Consider the following 15691-nt stretch of genomic DNA (forward strand, 5'->3'; position numbering starts at 1 on the left):
TCTGTCTCAAAAAAAAAAAAAGTGTCCTATTCTAGAAAAATAATGCCAGAAAAGACATTTATCATTATGAAAAATACGCAGACACCAGAATTTTAGCCAGGAAGGGACAGGTTAGCTCTACTGTTTGGGGCAAATGCAGTTGGATCCATGCTTAAGACTGCCCTCACCTATAATCCGCTAACATCCAAGGCTTGAAGGGAAAAGATAAATACCATCCGCCAGCCTGCCTTTTGATTGTATAAAAGAAGGCTTGGATAACAAGAACCCCTTTTATGGATTAGGCCCGTTGATGTTTTATCCCTGAAGTCAGGAAGCACTATGCCAGTAAGGGAATGCTCATAAAAGTTCTTTTTATATCCCTAGCCACCCGGAGTTCACTGAAGAGGTTTACTTGCCATCAAACACAACATCTCTAATTCAGCCACTAGATCAGGGGGTCTTAAGAACCTTTAAGGCTCATTGCACATATTATCATATGAAAAGAACTGCCAATTCTAGAGAAGAGAACCCCAAGAGAGAGAACATCATGAAAGTGTGCAAGGATTACACCACTCAAAATGTCAACCTTATTACAGAAAAAGTCAGGAAAGGGGCGGCACCTGTAGCTCCAGGAGTAGGGCACTGGCCCCATATGCCGAGGGTGGCAGGTTCAAACCCAGCCCCAGCCAAAAAAACAGCAAAAAAAAAAAAAAAAAAAAAAAAAGAGAGAGAGAGAGAGAGAGAGAAAGTCAAGAAAGGTATCAAGCCAGAAACAATAAATTACTGCTAGAGAAAACTGTCCAGATATTTTTCATGATTTCACAAGATTTACAACAAAGCCAATCAAGAAAATTATGAAAGAAATTGTGGATATGGCACTGTTTTTTTTAAGTGGAGGGTGAAGGGTATCAAGATATGGGTCTTAGAGAAACTCAACAGCCAAAAGACAATGCACCAAAGGAAGTAACAGAAAACAACTTGGTGGAGATGAGTGTTTCTGAACCAGTATTAGACAATAAGAAGATGTAGAAGCAGCAGAGCCAGAAAACAAATTGACATTAGATAATATCTGGTAGAACGGTTCCAATTATTCAAGACTGCTTTTGACTTCTTTTACAACATGAAACCTTCCAATAATATGATATGGGAACTGAAAGCAAACAATGGAAGAAAGACTTACATGGAAACTATACAGAAACATTTTCAGAGAAATAAAAAGGCAAAAATGTCAAAAATTATGTTGTATTTCTGTTACATTACCCCAAGTGTGCCTGTCTCTCCTGCCTCCCTTCTACCTTCCCTCTACCTTTTTGGCCTCTGCCACCCATGAGACAGTAAGACCAACCCCTCTTCTTCCTCCTACTCCTCAGCCTATTCAATGTGAAGACAAGAAGGATGAAGACCTATGTGATGATCTCCTTCCACTCAATAAATAGCAAATATATTTTCTCTTTCTTAGTGATTTTCTTAATAACATTTTATTTTCTCTAGCTTCCTTTGTTGTAAGAATACAGTACATAATACACATAACATGTGAAATACGTGTTAATCAACTATTTATGTTATTGGTATTATTCAGATTCTAGTCAGCAATTTATTAGTAGTTACATTTTAGGGGAATCAAAAGTTGTACATGAAATTTCAGCTACACAGGAATTGGTTTGCCTAACCCATCTGATGTTCAAGGGTCAACTTCAATCAAAAGGACCAAGGGGGAAATGAAACAGAGGAAAAGTAAAACTATAAAGTGTTTCGTGAATTCTCACGTAATTCATATTTTTCTTTTCTCCATCTACAAATATATAACTAAACTAGTGTTCACACCTTCACATAGAATATCATCACATAGAAATTTTTAATGTTTTAATACTTAGAGTGAATTCCACTTATTTTCAAAATTCTTAGAAGTTAGTCTAATTCGTCTAGGAAAAACCAAATTCTTCATCTATACCAAAGGTCCTCTTTGAAGCAGACCATCTAAGTAACTCAGTAAAAGGCTTAACCAGGATGTGACATTAACACACAGGATAGGTGCCGTGGCTCACACCTGTAAATCTTAGCACTCTGGGAGAGCAAGGTGGGTGGACTGCTTGAGCTCATGAATTTGAGACCAGCCTGAGCAAGAGCAAGACCCCATCTCTACAAGAAAAAAAACTAGCCAGGCATTGTGGTGGGCACCTGTAATCCAGCTACTCAGGAGGGTAAGGCAGAAGGATCACTTAAGCCCAGGAGTTTGAGACTGCAATAAGTTATGATGAAGCCACTGTCACCAAGACAAGAGAATAAGACCCTCCCTCTTCTCAGGAAGAGACTGAGAAAAAGAAAAGAAAAAGGAAGATAATGTGGGTGGATGCAAAGACCAAGAAAGTACTATAATACAAGGACAAAGAGGAAAAGAAGGGCCCAACCATAAAGGAAGCCATTTTAAAATTTCAGTCTTTATCCTACTCCTTATTTTTCATTTTCAAAGCAAATGGCACCTGTAGCACAATGGTTACAGCGCCAGCCACATACACCGAGGCTGGCGGGTTCAAACCCAGCCCCAGCTAGCTAAACAACTGTAAAAAAAAATAGCCAAGTGTTGTGGCAGACACCTGTAGTCCCAGCTACTTGGGAGGCTGAGGCAAGAGAATCGCTTAAGCACAAAAGTTTGGGTTGCTGTGAGCTGTTAACGCCATAACACTCTACCAAGGGCAACATAGTGAGACTCTGTCTCAAAAAAAAAAAAAAAAGGCAAAAAATGCCTGATTCTAATATAAGTTCTAATTGTGTAACATCTTTGCACATAATGGAAGCTTTACAAATAATTGTTAAAGAATAAGCTAGAATTGTCATAGTTAATTGAAGCAAATGCAGATTTCTGGGTTTTTAATTAAATTCACATTAAGATCATTCATAAGGGAAAAACAAAATCAACACCACTCAAAATGAAAGATTTGTATCTAAGAAGCTGAGTTATTTTGCTCTGATTACTCTTCTGCTTCTACTGATTATTTTACTTCTAAAGTACAGTGCTCAACCTGAATATAACATTAAAAAGGATCAATATAGAGAAATTAAATAGGAAATATTCCTTTCCAATTTTTATCGCCCTATTCCATTCCATCCTGTTTTTAACACCATTTTCCTAACTATTCAGACATCTTAAATTGTACCACATCTTTCAACTAACAACTAGCAAACATTTAATAAAATAATGTAGTTAATATAGTTTATAAATCTTTGGCAGTGTCCACTTCACCATAGCTATTAAAATTTTTTTTAATTTTTTTTTTTTTTATTGTTGGGGATTCATTGAGGGTACAATAAGCCAGGTTACATTGATTGCAATTGTTAGGCAAAGTTCCTCTTGCAATCATGTCTTGCCCCCATAAAGTGTGACACACACCAAGGCCCCAGCCCCTTCCCTCCGTCCCTCTTTCTGCTTTCTTTACCATTATGGCCCCTCACCACTCTCCATGAAACATTCAACAGTATAAGTAATTATGTTCTTATTTCCTCAGTCCTAGATATTTATAAAGATATTGACATTCAAAAACAGTTATTACAAATTTACCAATTACTTTATAAAAGTACTGGAGTAATGCACTCAGATTGAAAGATGATTAAGATATACTTTCTTTGAGGATTTCTAACACCACTTTTCAATTTGGGACATAGGTAAAGTGAACACAAAAATCAACACCTATATTGAAATTACATTTCAAAATGAACAGACTGAGAGATTGAGAGATATGGACTTAACTATTATTGCTTTGGTCATCCACCACATCTTGCAGAATTAATTTAAGAGTAGAAATTAATTCTACTGAGAATGGGAGTAAATAAGGCTGTATTCATAAGCTTTTACTAATATTTTTAAAATGTAAGAAACAAAACATTACAAACATACCTCTAATCAACTAAAACGTCGAAATATTTCTGTTTTTGTTTTGTTTTATTTTTGAGTCAAAATATTTCTATACACCTCAAAAACTGAGAGGGATTCAGACTTTCAAAGACCACACAGTTCACATTTTATAGCTTGTTTTCAAAGATCTACAAATCAGATTTCAATATAAATATGCATATTCAATACAAAATATGAAGTTTCTTTCTAAATGAACAATTGCTTAAAATATTTTATCATACCTGAGTAAAATAATTCTACAGTTTTCACCTAACTCATCTCATCATTTATTATTTTATTCCCACATTGTTGTTCCACCTAAACATTAAAAGTAATAACTTAAAGTCAATCTAAACTTATAGTCATGGCTATTTTCCCTGATACCATCTAGTCAGAGAAAATTAGCACAAGCCTGACAGTCTTTGTCAGTGCTTTGCTCCATTCAAGAGAGTAACAATATTGGTTCTCTGGGTGATGTTCTAAAGGAATCTTAGCATTGCAGCAGCGAAGGAAAAGAGAACATACACCAGTTAAACCCAAGAACTAGAACTGTTATCTCTGCAAAGAAGCAATGTCATCTTCTATCGTATCTATCCATCTACCCACTTATACATCACTTTCTCTTTTTACTGTATCTTATGGCTACTAATCAGTAATTCTATGTATTTGCACAAGAGCTATACTTTTAAATATACAAGCACACAAACTCCTTTGTAGACTGCTAACCACTGAAGCATGCTCACTTAACATACATGTGATAGGAAAGGAAAAGAAGGGGGAGAAGAGGGAAGAAAAGAGGAAAAAAGGAAGGGAAGGAGAAAGATTCACAATGACAGCGAAAAATTAAAAAGAAAAGAACTTTTTGGTCAACTTTGATGAATTGAGAATGAACTCTGAAAACTGGTAAAGGAAATCTAAAATTTAGTCTGCCTTTCCTGTATAAACCATACTGCATAGTAATGAGACTTGGTAAGAGAGAGTTCTCTCTTTATAGTAAGGCCATCCAATAAATAAAAGAACAATGAAATTCAAAGAACACTATTTTGCCACCCCTAATAAAATAATGGATCTAAGCAACAATCATCAATGGCTGCTGTGACTATTAGGAAACTTTGCCCTAGACCAGCAGTTCTCAACCTGTGGGTTGCGATCTCTTTTTAACAATGAAAATACATTGCGGCATTAGGAAGGTTGAGAACCACTGCCCTAGACAGATAAGGCTGACAGTACTTGAGCCTGTGAACTAAAATATAATCCTAAGCCTCCCAGCTGAATGAACAGATACCCTCTTGACCAAGGGGATCCAAAAAAAAATAAAAACTAAAACTGAGTTGATGTCCATGATAAAGGAGGTCAGATATGCTTGATCATGCCCCACTCCCTTTTAGGAGATATCTTTTATAATAATAAGATGCTAAATGATTAACAGACCTATATAAGACAAAATTTAAACCACAGTTACAGACCATCAATTTACTTAACAGATCACTTGAGTTTCAATAAATGTCTGGAGGCCTTTACACAAAGCTTCATTTCTTTAACCAATTACAAATATATATCTTTTTTTTTTTTTTTTTTTTTTAAGATGGAATCTCACTCTGTTGCCCAGGCTAGAGTGCCATGGTGTCAGCCTAGCTCACAACAACCTTAAACTCCTGGGTTCAAGCAATCCTGACTCAGCCTCCTGAATACAGGAACCTCTCACAATCTCCCAGCTATTATTTTTCTGTTTTCAGTAGAGGTGGAGTCTTACTCTTGTTCAGGCTGGCCTTAAACTAGTGAGCTCAAAAGGTCCTCCCATCTTGGCCTCCCAGAGTACTAAGATTAGAAGCGTGAGCCCAATTCCATCCAGCACCAATTACAAATCTTTAAACCTAACTACAACCTATAAGCCTCTCCCCCAATTTTGAAATTTGAAATGTCTCACCTTTCCAGGCAAAACTAAGGTATCATATATCCCTCACAGTATAACCTCCACAGTGTACCCTCCATGTATTGACTTAGGGTCTTACTTGTAATTCCTGGCTCCAGAAATGCATAAAACTAAACTATAATCCAGATACCCAGATAACGCAGGTACATTTTGTCAGGCCATGTGCTCCAGGTCCATCACACATGTGGCTCAGAATAAACCACCTTAAATTATTTTATAGAGTTTGTGTCTTTGGGTCTTTTTCAAGGGATTAATTTTATTACCACGAAGAGAGACAATCTGAGATTATGTGCCTTATGATATGATCCAAAAGGATACACAATAATCTACAAACTATTCTTTCAAAAAAAAGAAAATTTAAACCCCAATCTGAACAAGCCTCTAGATTTAACTACAAACTCCTAAAAAGCAACAGGGACAGAGGAGTGTACTAAGTGACACCACAGAGATACAGTCAACAAAATTCAAAATATGAAAAATTCAGCAGGATGAACAAATATAGTTTATTCAACAAATAAATTATGAGAGGGGGAAAAAAGACAACAAGAGAGAAGTAACTATAGATTAAAAGTCCCTTAAGAAACATTAAATGCAATATGTGAGCTTTATTTAGATCTTGACTCAAATAAATCAACTGTACAACAAAAAAAAATCTTTGTGAGACAAGGGCAAAAACAAGAATACCAACTGGATACATAATTAAATTAAGAAATCAATTAATTTGGGCGGCGCCTGTGGCTCAGTGAGTAGGGCGCCAGCCCCATATGCCGAGGGTGGCGGGTTCAAACCCAGCCCCGGCCAAACTGCAACCAAAAAATAGCCGGGCATTGTGGCGGGCGCCTCTAGTCCCAGCTGCTCGGGAGGCTGAGGCAAGAGAATCGCGTAAGCCCAAGAGTTAGAGGTTGCTGTGAGCCGTGTGACGCCACGGCACTCTACCCGAGGGCGGTACAGGGAGACTCTGTCTCTACAAAAAAAAAAAAAAAAAAAAAAAGAAATCAATTAATTTTATATGTGATAATAGTATTGTCGTTATACATATTAAAACAAAAATACATCCCTGTCTTTTAGAGGTGTACATCTATCCAAACATACATACATATCCTTACAGACAAAATTACTATAATGTATTAAATTTGCTTCAAAACAGTATGAGTGAAAGGTGCAGGGAGCACTAGTATAGATGAAATAAAACTGGCCATTTATTTACTTTTGAAACTGAGTGATAGATGCATGAAGTTCATTATACTAAAGTCACACATTGCTGAACAATGGAAATATGTTCTGAGAAATGTGTGGCTAGGTGATTTTGTTGCTGTGTGAAAATCACAGAGTGTACTTACACAAATCCAGATTGGTATAGCCTACTACACACCTAGGCTACATGGTATACCATTTGCTCCAAGACTACAAACCTGTACAGCATGTTACTGTACTTAATACTTTAGGCAATGTAACACAATGCTAAATATTTGTGTATCTAAACACATGTAAACATAGAAAAGGTACAGTAAAAATACAGTATTAAAATCTCATAAGACCAACATCATATATGTGGTCTGCCAGTACCCAAAACATCATGTGGGCCATGACTGTACTTTATCTTTGTATATATATTTAAAGTGCCCATTATTAAAAGGTTGGGGAAAAAAAGAATTGTCCCTTGTAGACTTTTAACTACTGAGGTATTCTTATTTAACATGAATGAGCCCACCTACAAATCAGGCATCATTCCAGGTGCTAGAAAATAGTATAATAGGAGAAACAAAGATTTTTAAAAATCCCTATGATATAGTAACTGGCAAATGAAATTATTATAAAAGAATTATTACGGGGGAAAAGTAATTAGAAACACATAATTCCAGAGTTTCGCTAATAATAGTTGACAAATATGAACATGAACAACAAGCACAAGTCAGTTGCTTACAAACAAAAGAAGAAATTCCTGAAACCCAAACATGAAGAGGCACATGGTCCCAGGTCAGACAAGGCACACAACTCTGTCTCCCTGATTTCATTACACAGCATTCCCTTCCCTCCCAATGATGTGTCAATTAGACCACTATTTAAAAAACATGCATTTATTGAACACACTGGGTAGGCAGGTCTTGAGGTTTATATCCCAATCTAATTATCCAACGACCCCATTAAAACTTGGGATAGAGCTGCTACCCCACTCTCCCAAAGTTACAGGTTTCCAAGCAGCTTATAGTAGACTCTATTTTTTTATTGATATTAAATCATAGCTGTGTACATTAATGCAATCATGGGGTAGATTCTAAAAGAACCCACATCTTTTTTTTTTTTTTTTTGTAGAGACAGAGTCTCACTTCATGGCCCTCTGTAGAGTGCCATGACCTCACACAGCTCACAACAACCTCCAACTCCTGGGCTCAAGTGATTCTCCTGCCTCAGCCTCCCGAGTAGCTGGGACTACAGGCGCCCGCCACAACCCCCAGCCATTTTTTGGTTGCAGTTTGTCCGGGGCCAGGTCCGAACCCGCCACCCTCGGTACATGGGGCCAACGCCCCACTGACTGAGCCACAGGCACCGCCCTAGAACCCACATCTTTTCACTCCCAATCCCACATGCTTTGCTTTTTTAGAAAAACAAAGTTCTACCTAAAGCTTAAACCCTCAAGTAAATGTGTTTCCTACACAGATACCAAAGCCTAATTTGGCTGTTGTTCCCTAAAGATTTTGTTCATAGGTATTCCATGCTAGTCTTCACTTTCTGGACCCATGGTACCCTGTATAGTTCCATCAGCTTACGACCACAATCTGTGAAACTGGCATGTTCCAAATGCGCTTCACAAAGTTCTTTCTTTCTCAACTGTTAAATGCCCTAAATAGTACCATTTGACTAACCTTCACATCCAGATCTTTAATACCAATAAGCGTTAACTCAAAAGTAAGCACGTTAAACATCCATTAAATCTATTAATGTTGTTTTTAGAAACTTTTTCAGGTAGGCTTTTAATCCTTAAAACTTCATTTATATTTTAACACAATCTAGACTCTCATCAAATCATAAAGACTTTGAGAGACCACATTATACTAATACATATTTTTCTTTAAAATAATGAAAAACGTTACTTGGTTTTTCTCTACTTTCCTAATATACTCTTTCAGCTATATCTAATCCTCAAAATAATTTAAGGAGATCAATATAAAATGAACGTAATCAAAGCAAAGTCAAAAGTCCACACCAAAGCACCAAATCACTATTACATGTAGCAATTGCACCAAGAACTAGCAAATTGGTAAAAACAAACAAAAGACCTGTAAAAAAGGATCATATCGTAAGGGTGATATATTTCAAAATAAAAACTATGTTAATAAACTTTCCTTAATTTAAAAAACACATGACTGCCAAAAATAATTAAATGACAACCACGCAAACTAGTAAAAATCTCATCTCTTTACTGAATGCCAGTTATTTATTTCTGTCACCAACTATTCTGCAGAAGTCACAAATAAATAGGAAGCGTATCTACCTAAAAAATGTTCTGAGAAACTTACCATTATTTTGGTTCTTGCCCTTCATCTCCTCCTTCCATGACAGAACGGTGTTCAGGGGAACAAAGTCCCTTAGGTATTCTTTACGTCTCTCCTCTAAGGTCATCTTCAGTAAACGTTCTTGCAAAATAAAAGCAGAATCTCCATTTGTATTTAACTTTTAATCACAGAAATTATTTTATACTTTAAACATTATCCACATTAAACTAAGCAAAGTCCTGGTATGGTCCTGAGGAATAACAAAATGCAAACACAATGACTACATTTGAGTGTTAAAAGATGTCAAATTCCGTATCAGTGGAGGGGGGATCAAAGCCTGATGAAGACTCTCTTGTGATAATTCAAGAAATAAGTAATTCATTTACTCTTTCAATCACCATCTACTGACAGTCTACCACGTGACAGGTAGTATGTTTATACAGTGGTGATCCTTAACTTTGAAGAGAACTCAGGACAAAAGAGGAAATGGATAAGATACGGAATAATATCTTTATAAACAAAATATAAAACGCTAAGGCATGTATTACAAATCATGAGAGCACCAAAAAAGCAGCCATCAAGATATTTTCTCAATTTTATGATGTCATTGATAATACATAAAAGTGTACTTCCAATTTAATTATAACTTTGTGGAGATGATAAGCATTTCTTTAAATATACATCTTAATTATAAGATTAAGAAATTTAAAAACAGAACTGTATCTTAGTATAATCATGGGTGTCATAAGGAACTTTTTTAATAAAGAACATGCCAGATATTTCACATTAAACCATTAAAACCATCTTTCCAACAACTCATAAAATTGATAGTACTATTGTCCCTATTTTAGAGATAGGAAAATGAAGCACAATTAAGTTGTTTGCCCAAAGCAAGTAACCTTTCAAACAGCAAGCCAAGATTAAAATACAGACAGATATCTCCATTAGTCAAAAACTACAACTTATGCTATTACCCACTACACTGTACTACGTTCTCAGGAAAGTCTCCTCAAAAAAGATGGTATATATTCTGGTTCATGAAGGATAGGCAGAATTTTACCATGAAGAAGTAAAAAGTAAGGACATTTCAGACCAACAGAACAATGTCAACAAAGGAAATATGACTACAATAGTTTAATGAAGCTGTAAGATACGTGTATGGTATGAGAAGAGGAGTAGGCACATAAGCGGAATAGTACTTGGAAACATAAGGCAAAACAAAACTGTACAAGGCTTGTATGCCATACTGAGCAGTTACCTTTGTCCCATAGAGCAGACCACTAACACTGAAAGTTGTGCATATCCCTGAAGGTATATAAAATGATCCACTAGAATGCAGAAAAATGTAAAAAAAATCATTTATATTTATGTTTAACCTAAAGAAACAAGAAATTAATATTTACTAATAGTCAATATAGAAACTGACACTTGGCATCCTCAGTCTATATGTCAGTGATCATACAGCATATACTTCACCATAGGTTTCCACAAAGTAGAGAGACTGACAGTTGTATTCTCATATTCTTTGATTCTCTTTGAGCATATGATAAGGTATTGTAGTTTAGGTGAATGGACTTAAGGAGAGCATGTAGTTTAAGATTTTAATACTCTCTCATCTTTCTAAGTTGACCACTCACGGGACTGAAACAAACTGGTCAACGTACAGAGTTAGTCAACGTAAGAACTATCGTACTAATATGTACATATGGTTCATGTCTGGTCTATGAAAATTAGGTCAACTTAAGGAGGTAGTCAATATAGGGAGGTGGTCAACTATGGAGGTTCTATTGTAATCACTTTAAAAGAGTCTTTCACAGAAATAAACACCAGATGCATTAATGGAGAAATGGAGAACCACATTTTTCCCACTTCTAGAACTAGCTCTTCTTCAACCACATTACCAGAATATATATATATTTTAATCAGAGGTGAAATGTTCAAATCACGTTACTCAATTGTCACCAAATTGAGTTTAAGGTGCCTATGAGACATTCAAGACCTTGAAAACAAGGATCTGGAACTCAGAAGAGAGATCTAGCCTAGAGATTTCAGACATTATAACTGAAACTTCTGGTCCCAGAAGAAAGAAGGAAGGGAAGAGAAGAAGGAAAGAAAGCAGAGGATCAAACTTCAAAAAACAACATTTAAGGAATGGCACATACAGAAGACAATGAAATAAAACTTAGTTATCACCACAAGTACAGGTTCCAGTGATGTGGAAAACAAGTAAAAACAAAGAGGTTTAAAAAGTAGAAAAAGAGAAACACTGTCATCTGTTATAGGAGGGTCAGGAAGAGTATAAATTATTTACCCATTAATCTGCCTCATCAAATGAGTCACCAATAGCACTGGAAAAAATCACAATGTTGTTAACAGAACTGTTCGGGTTCTAAACTAAATCATTATGCAAATCTGTATGATACAGGGTCAGTTAATCCCTGTAAAATTCATTTTCCCTTTGAGGTAAGTAGGGAGGTATTATTTCCAATTTATAGATGAAGAAACTAAGACAAAGAGGTCAAATAACTTATCTAAGTTCCCACAGCTAGATAAGCAATATATATGGGATTCAAACCCAGATAGCTGGTGTTCAAAGTTCTTGGCACCACAATATACTACCTTATGGGGGAGTTGTGAGAATTAAGTGAGATAACCCATATAAGGTACCAAGAATAGTGCTGTGCACACAAACAGGCCTTAACTAATAACTATTCTTATATTCATCATTGTTACTACTAAATGACTTTAAGAACATTTGGTTTCATTAGATCATAACTAAAATCTGGACACTGTGAGGGAATGGGTGAAAGAAAAGGGATAACAACAACTCCAAGCCTGGTGAAGCCTGGTGGAAGAAAAGCGACTTTAAGATTAAGACTTGAACACTGTTACAGGCAGTGGACAGAAACCCCAAGACACCAAGAAATTAAATAAACCCAAGAGTGAATAAATGATGGCACAAGATCTGAAAGAATACAAGAGATGGGATAAAGAGCACAGAGAGGTTAATCTTACAAATGAGGAAGAAAAGTAATTCTTCTACGATAAGAACAAAGCCATATTTTCTGTGTGAATTAAAAAGGCAATGCTATCTGTTTAGTATAGAGGGATGGGTCTTGGTGGAATGGGAAACTTGAAAGGCATGATAAATTTGGAATTATCATCCAAAAGGAGAAAAAGGAGAGGACTAGCAGTTGCCAAAGAACTACTATAAAAACTCAGGTCACGAATACAGAATTATTACAGTGTTAGAAAGATATTAGAATGCAAAGTATAGGTCCTATAAATGCTAAAGGTACATAGAGGAATGCAACCTGGCCTCTGCCCTTCCATTTATTTAAAAGTTTAAGTGTGAACACTTAGAACAAAAACAAAATCAATTGTAAAACAACAAAATAATAAAACAACTGAGATAAATTTAAGTTGCAGTATACATAATGAAAATGCACATGAGTGGTTCTGAATTAGGGCTCAAATTATTAGGTCAATATGTTTATTTAACGTATATGGACTTAAAAACTCCTTAATTATTTATTTAAACAATGAAACATACTGAAGGCCACAGAAAAGTACAAAAAACTTTTCCCTAAAGAATGCTTTACCTTTGCAGTGAATTCTTTCTCTGTGACGCAGCCATACATATTAACAGGAAGACCTACATATTAGATGATATATTGAGTTAAAAATATGTTTATAGAATACTTTGACATTTCAATGAGGTGGGTAAGCTTTCCTTTTTAAAGGACAGCTGTAAAAATACTATACCATCAGCTCTCCAGTGGATGAAAAGAAAAAGGTCATGCATCCCATCAGCTTCTCTAATACTAACTAATGTACTAGAAGTTCCTAGCTCTTCTTTGGTAATATAATATTTTGTATTAAATATTCCAAAAATAGACATCCTGATAATACACATTCATTAAAGTTTTCAAATCACAATGATAGTAACTTTTTCCTTTAACATTAAACAGCATGCACAAATACCTTAGTTTTGAATAATTACTCTGCTGTCTTAATTGTGCATTTGCTTCTTTATTTAGAAAATATTAATTCGAAAAAAAAGAAAATATTAATTCGATTATATTTTTCCATTAGAAGAAATAGAAGGAAAAAATAGACATTAAAAAAAGATTCTAAACTGCCAGTACTGTAGCAATCCAACTGCCCAGATGTTAAATGAAGGAACCATCATAACATTGTTACTTTACTGTTTTTCTACTAGGACAGAAAAATAGTTCTTAAGTACTCACTATAATTTCATCAATGATTCCTGTTACTGAAAACAATGGCTACAGTCTTCCACTATGTTGCCTTCATTATCATCAATAATACAAAGCTAACACTTCAAGACCAAAAATGATAAAGGATTTTTCATTGCTCACAAGGTGAATGTTTGCTTGCTGAAAGTGTGTTGAAGCTAAAGTAACTGCTACTGCAAAGACAAAGCAAAATTCTCTTACACTATATACCAGGCTATTTTATTCTCAACAGCATGTGTTTTGTGGAGACTAGACTATTAGCTCTCTATATACCAATAATTATTAAAAATATAATCTTTTAATATTGTTAAGGTCAGTTTAATTATGTTGTCCGATTACGTTATGTTAAATCTTCCTGCAAGTTATTTAGAAAAGAAAAATTCCTCCCTCACCTCTTTCTTCATGCATTTTTGGAAGTAGGCCCAATGTAGACGATTTTTTTTCCACATTAATTCTTTCTTACCTCCACTGTTTGCCCAGGATTTGCGATAAAAATCTACAGGTTTTAAAGAACTATATCAAAGTAATCACCTTTAACCTAGTCATACCTTTATCCTTCTTCTGTAAAGATAAAGGGACATTCAGCAGAAACACTACCCTCACTCGACCTCACCTTTGACTTGACGTACAGGTTTAGTGTACCTTAGCACTAGCAATGCAAGTACTTTTTGATACATTTCTATAAAAAGCAAAAGAATTTAAGAAAAGAGGGATGAAGTGGGGAGGAAATGCCAGTCAAGTTTTACATCACAGTATTTTCTAACTGATGAGGCGCAGGGGAAGAGACAGAGATGGTGAGGACTAGATCACAAACTTGTTTCTTATAGCAATCCGTGCCACTGTCATTCTAGCCTATTTGGATGAACCCTGATATGCACAAAATTCAGGATGGGTTCATTCACAAAGTGACATTAGTCACACTATCTTACTCTGAGCAACTTCAGACCATGAATGGGGATGGAACATAGAGAAACGCACTGCTGGGAGAAAAGCCCATTCAGACTCTTCTGAAGGCACTTATCCTCACAGACAAAACACTCCTTTTAGCTTTCCCCTGGAGTTCCAGGTTTCAAAAGTCACACTGCGGCAACGAACGAGGGAGACCCAGAAAAGGGGTGAACACTTGAAGACCGGGACACTTTGCCAGTTTCAGAGGTAGAAGGGGGGAGCAATAGGGTGCAGGGGGTGCGCAGCTGTAGGCTGAGTGCCCACCGGCGAGCACCGGTTGTCCGTGGGACAACCCAGCCGGGCGTATCAAAGTCCCAGCTGGGGCTCAGAGGAACTTGTGCAGCGCCTGAGGATGCCGCGCGGGGATCCACGCCGAGAGCGAAGCGAAGGCAGCCCCGCCTGGGGAGAAGGTGACCGGGCACGCGGGGTGCACGAGAGGGGCGTGCGCCGACTCGTGCGCCAGCTGCAGGTGCCCGGGGGCGGCGCGCGCACGCCGGGGAGCGCGCGCCCGTGCACACGCGGACACCGGAGGGAGGTGGCACCGGCCGGGAGGGCTCGAGAAGGGAGATCGGGCGGAGGGCGCCGCGACAAACACAGCCTGACCCCCCCCCGCCCCCACCCCACCCCCATCGCTCGCACCCCCAGGACTCGACGCCGGTTACCTTTCTCCTCTCTCCACACCTTTTTCTTCTTGTTGCTGGGATACATGTTGCCGTGGGGGTGGCTGGCTTTAAGCTGCAAGTTCCCCAGGCTCACAGGCAAACAGGGTGTGTGTGGAGTGGGAGGGGTGGGAGGGGGCACTCGGGAGGGAAAAAGTGAAAGAGGTTTCGCGTCCCGCGCTACTCGTCGCTCTGCAGTCGCCGCCCTCCTCCCTCAGCCTGCTCTCAGCTCCGGCTCCCACCCGCCTCAGCCCAGCGGCCGCTGCCACAGAAGCACCTCAGAGCCTGTCAACTAGGTCACGCCTCGCGCTAACCTAACACCCGCGCAAGCCCCGCCTCCCAGCCGCTAGGCAGCGCCGCCTCCCATTGGCTGCACCGCCCGCCGCTCTCCGCGTTCTGACCACAGCCCTCCCCCACTTTGGCCCCAGGGCGCACGCGCAGACGCCAGCTCGGGCCAGACGCCGAGGACGTTAGAGAGCCGAAGGGGGCGGTGCCAGAGTGCTTGTGGGCTGGAGAAACCTCGCCCGGGG

General features: G+C 37.9%; 1 protein-coding gene across 1 annotated transcript in view; it reads right to left on the reverse strand.

Moving 5' to 3' along the window:
* Positions 1-15480, reverse strand: part of MACROD2 (mono-ADP ribosylhydrolase 2) — a 2256418-nt gene extending 2240938 nt beyond the window's left edge. Inside the window, exons 1-2 of the mRNA XM_053574070.1 lie at positions 15165-15480; positions 9320-9436 (exon numbers count right to left, since the gene is read on the reverse strand). Of these exons, the coding sequence (XP_053430045.1) occupies positions 9320-9436; positions 15165-15210 (163 nt within the window). The 5' untranslated portion in view covers positions 15211-15480. The remainder of the gene's footprint in view (positions 1-9319; positions 9437-15164) is intronic.
* Positions 15481-15691: the final 211 nt, after the last annotated feature.

The sequence above is a fragment of the Nycticebus coucang genome, chromosome 21 (genome assembly GCF_027406575.1).
Source record: "Nycticebus coucang isolate mNycCou1 chromosome 21, mNycCou1.pri, whole genome shotgun sequence".
Taxonomy (NCBI): Eukaryota; Metazoa; Chordata; class Mammalia; order Primates; family Lorisidae; genus Nycticebus; species Nycticebus coucang.